The 12010-nt window shown below is 37.1% G+C and overlaps 1 protein-coding gene across 10 annotated transcripts in view; it reads right to left on the bottom strand.

The window, feature by feature from the left end:
• The window catches only part of apbb2b (amyloid beta (A4) precursor protein-binding, family B, member 2b), a 62793-nt gene that overhangs the window by 18227 nt on the left and 32556 nt on the right, over nucleotides 1-12010 (bottom strand). For 9 of the 10 annotated variants that reach the window (XM_048197569.1, XM_048197574.1, XM_048197572.1 and 6 more), the window contains 6 exons: nucleotides 3133-3350; nucleotides 2831-3022; nucleotides 2248-2322; nucleotides 1919-1972; nucleotides 365-450; nucleotides 193-253 (listed from right to left, as the gene is read on the bottom strand). In XM_048197569.1, the coding sequence (XP_048053526.1) occupies nucleotides 193-253; nucleotides 365-450; nucleotides 1919-1972; nucleotides 2248-2322; nucleotides 2831-3022; nucleotides 3133-3350 (686 nt within the window). The remainder of the gene's footprint in view (nucleotides 1-192; nucleotides 254-364; nucleotides 451-1918; nucleotides 1973-2247; nucleotides 2323-2830; nucleotides 3023-3132; nucleotides 3351-12010) is intronic. The other variant, XM_048197578.1, reaches the window with a different exon arrangement.

The raw sequence follows: 12010 nt of genomic DNA, 5'->3' as shown, positions 1-12010 counted from the left end.
CAATTCCTAAACAAACATCAACCAACTGGTAACACCAGCTTCATTATACAGTATATTATATTAGTATACATTTACTTCAGAGCTTAGCGCGTGTTCATTTGGATCCTGTCCTCATGGCTAAAATAAGTTTTCTGTACAGTTGTTTTCTTTGAATAGCACCAGTATGTGCAGAATAAACTAATGTGCTCTCACCTTGGCTTCAGGGTCACTGTTAATGCTGCTAGAATCTTCCTCTTCCACAGGAGCAGGGTTTCTAAACACAGACACACACAGTCAGAAGAGGTATATACATTTTACATCCCACTTCACTGTAATTGCATTCTCTCTGTTATTTATTAGCATTTATATATTCTCTTTCACACACCGTAGTTTGAGGGAGGCATAGCGGAGAGTTGCGCCTTCAAACTCTTTCAGACTGGGGTCAGGGTTTATTGTGGCCGCCTGTAGATCCTGAAGCAAAGATAAAGCAGAGGTGCTTAAACACAAGAACGCAAACATACAACAAACCCACAAATATACAGCATGGAGCCAGTGGGTTGAGTGCAGATATCTGTGTTTATGTGCAGATTACACAAAAACAAAACAGGAAAGCACACTTCCTGTGATGAATGGTTAAACAAACTGAACTGAAAATGATTAACCAGTTTTAAAACAGACACAGGTTGAACCCTGCACATTTTACAAAAGGATTATATTAAGAGGGTGAGGAGAAACGAAGAGTGACTGAGAGCAAAAAGCATTTTCTTAATAACTATTGAAATATCTAAATGAATAAATAAAGTGTAAAATAATTTGATTTATCTAAATATATTTTACATCTTATCTGCATAAATATATCTATCTATAATATAATATTATAATAATATTATAATCTATAACATATCTTAACTTTTTAGAGAATATATCATGTGGTCTTCACCTCAACGGACGGTGGACAAGAATTGGGATAGGACTCGGGAAGAAATCATGTTCATGGATGTGATTATTAACGTTACTGTAGTATGAAGCAGAGCAGGACCGAGTGTTGTGGGATCTGAACGAGGCCACTGGAGCGATTGTGCAACACATGCCTCATGAGCAGCGTAACTTTTATTATGTCACAGTCGCCGGTGCCGCTTCGGCTTTTCCGGTCATGAGTATGAGGTAAAGCAGCTCTGTTTATCATATTAGATACATTTGAGTGCGTTGAAAATGATGTTATAACATTACTCTGTGCGTTCGCTTGGCGGCTTCTGTGAGACACTTGTTTGAGACACACTGCAGTAAGCTAGATCGATATTAGAATATCATATTAAATGCTGGATGGCTTGTGTTGATAAATGGCATGCAATTAGTTTTAAAACATGTTGTAGGATGGAGAAAATTCTTTATTACAGTTACTAAAAATAAAGCTGCATCTGATTATGCTATGTTAGCTACTTCACAAAATAGTGGTTCTCCCCACACGGTTAAATTTGGTTAAAATTGCAACTTTCTCACGATTTACAAATAGTTGCAAACGTTTGGGATATTGTAAGTACTCAAATGAACAAAATATATAACACTGGCCTAGTGGTTTTTGGATATTTTACTGCAAAATTCTTACATATTGCACCTTTAAATAAAAAAACAAATTTCCTTTTTTCAAATTTAGTTATATAAATTATTTTTGCAGTGCAGGCAGACAACAGAAGATGAAAGTCATGCTCAGAAGAAAGGTTAAAGGTCAAAAGGTGAGGAAGGTATGAAGCAGTACAGAATCTCAGAGCTCAGCTACACCAGTAGAACATCTACAGGTAGACAAGACTTTTCCATTGGCCAAAAAATAATTTTGGACCCTGTGAAGAGCATAACCAAATGTTGACAGTAGTTCCCCGAGACATTCTGCTGTGTATTTGGCTCTGTAGTTCAATAAAAAAAAACTGCCTGAGATACTAACCTTCCAGATCTCACTATCAATCTTTCCCACTGCAAAATCACTCCATGGCTGTTTCTGCACCATTATTCACACACAAACAGACAAACGAGGAGGACAAGGTTGAGGGGTCAAGGATGGGAGGGTGTTGAGAGACAAGACAGGGTTGTTAGATCACTCGACAAGCATGTGTGCGTGTGTACTGTATGTGTACAGTATCTGGCTGTTGGGTGTTTGGTTGTAATTTGATTAGATGCTGTATGGATGTTGATATCTCACTCTCTGTTGCAAGAATAAGAGGAGTTAAAAAAAATTTTTCCACTGCATTCTGAGAGTAAACGAGTCGTTGTTACCTTTTCCTCTTCCCGATGGCGTGCCTCAGAGTGTCTGTCCTTCCCTGGCATTATCTGTAGGGATGAGGACCGAGGCTATACACACACACACACACACACACACAAACATACAAAACAAATAGTTTTAACTTTTTTATATATGACCAATATCCATCTATATATCACAGTATATTTATATTTAACAATACAATAGTATTGGGGTCAGTATGATCTTTTTTTAAAAGAAACTAATACTTTTATTCAGCAAGGACGCATTAAATTAATCAAAAGACTTTTATAATGTTACAAAAAAATCCATTTCATATAAACACTGCTCTGTTGAACTTTCTATTCATCAAAGAAACAGTAAATACAGTCATAGCAACCTGTCCATGGCAACTGAAGTACTGTCACATCTATAATGGCAGTTCTCTGAATTCTAATTCTTTTATGAACTATAATATGTGTTAAATTTAGGTCTTATCTATTTATTCTCCACATCCAAATCAGACTCATTGTCAAAGCTAAACACCCAAAGAATGGCAGGATATTTCCATAGAGTATTGTCCATACTGAAAAATGGGACATTGATGAAAAGACTTACAAAGTAGCAGCTGTTGACGAATCCACAGGAAGGAACATTGCCGTCAGAGGATGAGGAAGAGTTTGAGGACAGGATAGGGGTAGGGTCCAGACATGTAGAAGACGGGATGGGGGCGGGGTCAGACGAGCTGTCGGAAGTGGTGCTGCCTGAACGACTTGAGGCTCCGAAAAACACGTCGGCATGAGACATCGACTAGAGGAAAACAAAGAGATATATTTGTCAATGTGGATAAATCAACAGTTGATTCGCTTTAGCTAAGTAACACGTCCAGTTTGTGTAACCACATGATTCGAAAGGGTTACCTCGTGATCTGGAGTGGGCGAAGGTGACAGAGAGCCCAGGGAGTGTTTGCGGCTGGCATGGCTGGGTCCAGTTGGCACCGGATGGCATGGGGCGGGTCTCTCCCACTGTGTGGTGCCCGTTGGAATGTGCCAGTAATAAATACCAGCCATGTCTGTCATCATCTTCCATCCTGGAGGCAAATCAGGGTCTGTCTGAAATGACTGCTCCCCCCAGATATCTGTAAACACAAATGCACAAGGTCAGGTGTGGTCCACACATCCTTCAACCAAGATATCCAAGACTCCTATGAGTGGGTGGTATGACCAAAACCTTGTATGATGGCACAAGTAATCTTAAAACATGATATGTATCGCCATACAACTTTAGGTCCAGTACCAGTACTTTTTTTTAGTTTTTCTTAATATTTGGAATTTGATGGATGCAAACAATAAGATTTTCTTAAATGAATGATACATCAGTCTCTGTATTTTTTTAATTTCTCCATGTTTCTTTGTCACTCTCATGTCTAAATAGTGTAAAGTAGTCATGCCTTGCAAAAATAAATACTTAAGCAATTATCTACCGTGGTATAAACGGCACAGCAAAATCTCTATTGGTTAACACTGGTTACATTGGTTGGACACTGTTAATATGGACATTTCAAATGTCAACCAAATAATTAAAACTGCCGAAGCCTAACTAATGAGTCACTTCATCTCAGTGAGTTTCTGTGGGTTATGAGCGCCCTGTAATACCTTATGTTGTTAAACGATTGTGTTTTAACTGTTCTTTGTTTATGGCACAAAAACGTAAACACTGAAGTGTTTATGAAAATGTTCTTCCCTATCGTGATACATCCGAGTGAAAATGTAGGACAAGACCTGATTTTTTTTTCATAGGGAACATTGTTTTTTGTTTTTGCTGCGATCTCATGTGAGTAACAGGTTGTTGGAGGGGGGAGGTTATTTTATTTTTTTTATTAAGAAAATATAAAAGAAATATGAAGGCATAAGAATTAAAAATAAAAGAATCATGTGCACAAATAAATTACTTATAATTAATACTGTAATATTCCATTCCAACAATGAAGACACTTGTCCAAAACTAGAATCATTTTGTGTAATACTGGCTTGTTGCTACCAAGAGTAGGTTTTAACTGGAAGACTATCATACTGTAAAATCTTTCTGTCTCACAACTTTCTCTCGAACTTGCTACTGTTCTGTCTGTCTTCGCTCAGCAGCTGGGAATGTTTGTTTCATGTTTCAGATGTTAGTAAGAGCATTATTCACACAATGCAATCAGGGCGAGGAAAACCACACATACACAGTAAACCACCGCAGTCTGCTACTCACACATATGCTGAACAGATTCAAGTCAGGAAACACGTCCTCACCAAATCCATGAAGCTGTGACATTCAGTGTGTGATTAAAACAACTCTAAAGAACTTGTATCTATCTACACACAATCTACGAAATCTACCACCAACATATTAATATAGAAAATGACTAACAACTAAATCATGCCACAGTGAAATAAACAGCTGAGATACAAGTGATAAAATCTCCTCCATGCTCCAAATTGATTTACTGTTATTTCTAGGCTTTCCTACTCATTCCCTGCCACATAGTATGCAAAAAGCAATATGTCAAATGAGTAGAATGTCCAAATACTCATTAATGATGATACTGTAGACAAACAATACCCAGATTTGTACTGGATCTGTTCTGAAGTGTTGCAGACAGTGGACACTTTGCTATTCCATTTAGTCACAAGAGCCATTAGATTTGAAATGTGAAACCAATGGTGGGGAAGTGAAAGTGTACATGCTATAGGTACCAAGAAAGTTGCTCCTCATTCATAAATTGTTCTTGTCTAACAACACCAAAGTAATCTGTTGACATGTCACATAGGTCAAAGAAGAGTGCCAACATGGTGAATGTAGTATGTCCGTGAATTACCCTGGATAGTCCGCATTGAAATCTCATTGGTCCAAATTCCTGCTCCACATAGCTGTATTGAATTTGCCTTCACTGTTGATATAAAAATAACTTGCTGCATCATGGCTGGTTAAAACATGGTAGACTGTTATTCATGCTGTCAAAACAGCATTTTATGCTGTTCAAAGGTGCGGTAACATTTACTGTTGTTCATCAAATTTTTCACAGGCGAAATGAGGTCATTTCAATCGGAATCCACGTTTTTTGACTTGAGAGTGGGAAGATTTCCCCACAAAAATTTTGCTTTGAGTTTAAGTACCACATTCACCAACAGAAAGCTGCTTTGCTTAAAAGTGCCTTCTGTGTGAGCTATGTTTTACACATCGCTAGATTCTTGAAAAATTTACAATGACCCTTTTTGGCCACAAAATTTCACTGCAATTTTGCTAATGTGACCATACCTTAAAAACATGGGTAAAAAAAAATACAAAAGGATAATCTAGAACAGACCATTTTACCACACAGGCTTCTTCAATTATCTTTATTTACAAATTATATGAAACAAATAAAGTGTACACTGAAATAATACTATTATGGCTTTTTATTAATATTTTAATTAGATTTTATTCTTTATATTTTCCTTTTTTTTCATTTTAGTTTAACCCTGTGGGCATGGCTGTCAAAAATGACCTTTTTTTATTTGAATAAAATGAATGTAAAAAATTTTAGTTCAATAATGTTTTTTATTTAATATTTTGTATGTTTAGGGGATTTTATGGTACTAAATTATAATAGTTATGATCCATTTATTATCTGTTAATCACTTTTTGAGCATAGACCTGAAAATGAAATTTCCAACTTAAACTATCATAAATCTTAAATGCTTTGGGCATAGACTTAAGTTTGGTTTATTTTTAAATAAGACGCTTGACAGATTATTGCTGAAGTGAACAAAAGAAAAAATTATTATAGAAGTTTAAGTTTATTATTATGAAAAATGCACAAATTTTATATGAAATATATATTTTCCAAAACATGTTTTAATCTAAAACTGTAAATAAATCATGAACCATAAATCTTTTATAAAATGTTGTGCTCCAAATGATATTGTTATCTTAAAAAATTTGCTTTCAGTTAGATTTTCTTTGGATGCAGTACCAAACGCTTCCACTGGATAAAATTCGCATTTCTATTGTGGCCATTTTTGACCGCGAACAATTTTGTGAAGAGTGAGTGAAGAGTTTTTTTCAGGACCATTTAACATTTTTGAATCATGCCCATTATCTTTTTTTGTGTGTTCCCAAAACCTTTACCAAGTCTTGTACCATTCCGATGAAGTAAAAAATAACATTTTTCAGTAAAAAATGACTAAATAGATTTTTATTCATTTTTACTTCAATTTTAGTTATTTTAGTAGCCTATATTAAGTTTAAAACTAAATTAACCTAGACAATTAGCTAAAATAAATTAAGTTTTGTATATTTTATTATATTTAAAGCTGCAGTCCGCAACTTTTTTTGTGTTAAATATTTACAAAAATTATATAATGAGAATATACAACATAAATCCATTTTCCAAACCGTGTTTTTGTCTTATCCTGAATCATTATGGTACACTTATAATAAGTGTTTATATTCGGACTATTTCAGATCGGACTGGTAGGACTCGCCGCAGAGTATCACAGTAACTGCATGACTCGCCAAAGACATACACGGAGAAAAGTAGCTCCGGCTAGAATGTTCCTCCGCAAGATGCGTGCAGTTCTGTTTATTAACCACTAGAGGGCCAAAAATCGCAGTCAGCAGCTTTAAGATAACATTAATTTTCTTTCAAGTAGCAAAGTTCCAGTAAAGTTACGTTGCATTTATATTATGACACTAAAGATTCAAGCAGCTTTACCAGTGTCAGTCTCTCATTTCTACTATAAAGCAGCTCTGCAATTTTCATGTTTTCACTCGAGGACGTCTGACTTCTACGGACTCGGGAGGAGAAATGAACTGGAAGTTCATTCCGAGTGAAAGAAGGCGGAGCCTCAGCACACACCTCCCTTACATAATGCCCACGGACCAATGGTAGTACGAAGGTGTTTACCAGCTGAAGCAAACTTTTCCAGAAAGTTCGCTTTGGCAAGCTGTTTCGAACTTCCAAAACGAACTCCAAACAAACTTCGTTTCAGCCTGTTTTTGTTTCGAAATGACATCACATCAGTTCGTTCTTCGATTTCGTTTGAAGTATATCGGGATCTTAATAATAACCCTGTGAGAAACGTGTTGAGGAAGAGTTGAGTAGTCTCACTGTTGCTCTCAGGCATGTCTCACTTTAATGAGACTTAATAATTAGCCAACAGAACTGACTAACTGAGTGAAACAGCTATTAGCCAGCACTAGTCATGTATGGGTAATCTAATCTCCAAGCATGCTAAGTGAACACAAGTGCTTATTAGAAGTGTCTCCTGTACCAAAGTTCCCTTTTAGTAAGACAATGAGGCACTGCAGCACAGGAGCTGTAGTGCTCTTTCATACTGAGTATTACGCCAAGGTGCATTTTGGGACTTGTAGTCCCTGATATATAAGTGGGTCACTACAGCTGCCTAAAAACCTCATTGCAGTTCTCTGAGACAACAAAACCTTCATACAGATTCAAATACAAAGAAATAGAGACAATAATCAGGTTGACATTTAATGATTTTTTGGATTTTTCAGAAAAAATAACAGCTAGTTCATTTTAAACACACAGGTAAACAGTGTGCTAGCATATGCTGTAGTTACTATCCTCAGCCTAGTTTTCTATGCTAGATCTAACATTCGACCCACTTTCGGTAATGTCTCTCTCTTTCTGCATTCTATAAAGCATGTGGCGGGCAGAGGGGGAGGGGAGGACAGCTGTAAAATTCGTGCACACACACACACATGGACCGAAGTGCCATGAACATATGCACAAACTTTAGTATTCAGCACACAGCTCGTGACACCGTTCACTGCATCCTCCCTCCTTCCTTATCTCTCTTCTCCGCCTGCATTTATGAGCATGCACACGCAACAGAGACGCGTAGCTACATGCGCAGCACTGACTCACAACCAGACACACCGACACGCAGTACCTACCCTCGTAATTCACTATAACAATGGCCAACATGTAGTCTTTACCCAGCATCATGACTGAGCAGCCGCAAGAAGAGAGGATGACATGAGAAGAGGGAGGATAGCAGAGGTAGAGCCGGAGAGAGACAGAGGGGGTGAGCGACTGATGGAGAAAGGGAGAGGGAGAGACGGGGTGGGTGAGAATGCGAGAGCAACAGACTCTGTTTATTTGCTGTTTATTTTTTATCTAAATCTGGCAGGAAGAGAGATACCAGCTTCCTGTCAATCCAGGATACACGATTGGTCACCCGGCCAATCAAACCCACCTCCTTCGCCGAACGTTCTGTCACCCCGGCAACCCCGAGATCATTTTTCCTGCAGTGTCACCCAACGCGTGGTCATGTGACCTTGGTATGACAAGACACAGAAATGGTGGGAGAGGGATGGATGTGCAGGAATTGTGCATAACAGGCTGCTCCGGCGATGCCAGCTAACATCTGGGTGTAAAACCAGTTTGCAGCTGTCCATTACCCACCACGCTGGCTGAACAGATCTGCCACACACCTGTGAGGTTTTCCTGTCTACTGAGAGAGGTATTGACAGACACTGTGTCAATGCTAGACTGGTTTGAGTGACAGCAGGGGGCAGAGAGGAGACTCATTACCACAGAAACAGCCATTTTGACTCACCACGAGGGACACTACAAGAAATTCAGCACAATTTATCTTAGTCAAAAACATGTACTACGTGGGTTGCACCTAGAAATAAAAATTACACACACATCCTCATGTTGTAACAAACCAGAGCATGTGAGCGAAACGGAGCGGTGTGACGCTCTACGTTCAATCGCTCACGGCCCAAGCAAACGCTCCACTCATTTACCGCTCATTTAACGTCTTTCTGTTTGAAATGAATTTCTTGATTAAATGTCTCAATTGCAGTAGGCCTATAGATAACAGTTATGATATTTGTGGCGATATCGTATAAAGTGACGTGACTTGACTGGATAGTGCCAAATTGCAGAGCTGATGCAAAGATATCTATATTGCTATGATCAGATGCTTTCTTTACTGCTTTTTTTCATTTTTGTTGTATGTTTATTTTATTATTGAGAGGAAAGTGTGCATCACCTATTTACATAATGATCCAAACTGCACTCTCATCAGCATGGGAGGTGTTGGGATGTTCGTTAATTCACACAAAAATGACAATTCTGTCATTAATTACTCACCTTCATGTTGTTCCATACCCATAAGACAGTTCATCTTCAGAACACAAATGAAGATATTTTTGATGAAATCCGAGAGCTTTCAGTCCCTTCATTGGGAGCAATGCAATTTACACATTCAAGGTTCAGAATGATAGGAAAGACAACATTAAAGTAATCCATGTGACTCCAGTGGTTTAATCTTAACATTATGAAGTGACGCAAGTGCTTTGTTTGCACAAACAAACATAATTTACCACTTTACTTACAAAAATATTGACCTGCAATCCAGAAGGGGGAGCACTACGACGCATGCGTGTTGTGTTGACTCATGGCCGAAAGTTGTTCCGTGAATGCGCTTTGGATAAAATGATTTTGTAAATATCGCATAAAATTGAGGTTAAACCACTGGAGTACTTTAATGATGACTTTCCTATTGTTCTGGACCTTGAATGTGTAAATTGCGTTTGTCCCATTGGAGGGACTAAAAGCTCTCGGATATCAGGGTCTTAAATATGTGGAACGACATGAGGGTGAGTAAATAATGACAGAATTTTCATTTTTGGCTGAACTAACCCTCTAACTTTGATGTTTTCTGTGCATTTATGTATAAGGTTCACAACTTAATTAAAACAATATTTGAACTCCATAACCTTAGACCAATTGCTTATTTCACATATTCTCAAACCAGCATATCACAAAGGGCATTCTGAGTTGAGCGAGCAGCCCTGAGAGGAATGAACTCCACTCCGCTCACATGCTCTGTTCCAAACCTGTATAATTTTTCTTCTGTGTAACACAATAGGAGATATTTTGAAGAATGCTGATGCTACTCTTTTTGCATACAATGAAAGTAGACACTAAGAACATTTACATGCGCAGTTATAATAATAATAATAATAGCTGTGTAAAATCTTCATCTGTCTGTCCAAACATACAAGACAATGTGCAATTAAATAATTTATGAATAAAGCACGTCGCCTCAGCCACCTGTAGTGTGATTAACTTGTATACATGCTGGATGATACCAAGCTACAGTTTCATTATCTAGGTCTGTTAGTCAATTTTGCAAATAAATACAAATTTAAATTTAAAAAGTACAAAAATATTATCTACAACAGATGATTTTACCACACAGGCACCACTACATAATATTTAGCAACAAGATATATAAAACAAAAGTGTAAAATTAAATAATTACTATAAAACCACCAAACATAACCAGTTATTTTAGTATCATTACTACAGATACTATTTTAGTGTTTATTCATATTTTGAATTAGTTTTTAATTTTTTAATTTTATCATTTAAAGTTAGTTCAAGTTGTACTCATTTTGTTGTGTTTTTGGAATTTTCTTTAGATTTTTGCAGGTTTTTAAATATAACAGTTTTTATTCATTTTTATTTCAGTTTTAGTTGGTAGTTTTAGTAGCCTAGATTAATCAAATTAAACTAAATGAACCCTGTCAACTAGCTGAAATAAACAAAGTTTGAAGAGTTCATTTGCAAAAACCGATAAACGCCACTTTTAAAAAAAATGAACTAAGTGCTTAGCAGATCCATATATAGCACATTCTGTACCCTAAATCCGTTTAGTCAGAAAAACCAGTATTGTCCACTGTCAGGCATCGCAAGTTCACGTTTTACAGCAGAAGCCGACAAGCGCCCTTGTTGTTTGTGTACAGAAACCGATAAGTCCGTTTTAGCGAATCAGCGCACAGTATTCAGGTCAGGTGACAAGGCTTCTAGTCACTTCAAAACGACGCGCTAGCTGAGGGAAGTTTTGTCAAAGCTGACTAAAAGTGATCGAGGATTTATAATTTCGACTCCTGTAAGTCCTTGAACACCATACACGACTTACATGCTTAAACCTTGGTTGTTATTTTGCGTGTGTGCGTGCGCGCGCGCACGTGCGTGGATGCGTGTGTGTGTGTGTGTGAGTGTAGTAGTGTATTTGTGTGCCGATCTGTTAGTGTGTGTGTGTGTGTGTGTGTGTGTGTGCGCACAGTGAGTGGATGGCTGTGGGTGTGTCGATCTGTTAGTGTGTGTGTGTGCGCGTTTGTGTGGACACGTGTGTTTGAGTGTGTTTTAAATGCAATTACAAAGCAATTACTTGGGTTTTGTTTAACTCTGAAACATGAAATGTGGAGTTATCTGCTTTTGCCAAAAAAACGACTGTTGGAGTTATCTGCTTTTGCTAAGAAACAAATTTTTAATATATATAAAAAACATACTTTCAATTAACTATAATTTTTTAATTTACCTGTATTTTTTAGAGTTATTATTACCTAATCAAAACAACCCAACTGCAGTTTGATTGATATTACTTGGAATGCACAATAAAAAAATATGATTTGTGAGAATTCATAAAAATGGAGTTAACTGTTTTTGCAAATGAACTCTTCGTTTATTTATTTTATTTTATTTTATTCTATTTTTAGTCATCTCGGCCACCTGTAGTGTGATTAACTTGTATACATGTGGAACGACACCAAGTTACAATTGCATTATCTAGGTCTGTTAGTCCACTTTGCAAAAAAAAAAAAAAAAAAATGTTTACTTTAGATTTTAAGAAGATTAATTATTGTTTTAATCCAAATGAAATCAGGCACTTACCAGTAACCAGTGCCTGTCAAACTTCAAAAGAGCACTAAAAATCCCTCACTGCAACT

Source organism: Megalobrama amblycephala, linkage group LG7, assembly GCF_018812025.1.
Source record: "Megalobrama amblycephala isolate DHTTF-2021 linkage group LG7, ASM1881202v1, whole genome shotgun sequence".
NCBI lineage: Eukaryota > Metazoa > Chordata > Actinopteri > Cypriniformes > Xenocyprididae > Megalobrama > Megalobrama amblycephala.
The sequence above is the reverse complement of the archived record's forward strand: the minus strand, read 5'-3'. Positions and strand labels throughout refer to the sequence as shown.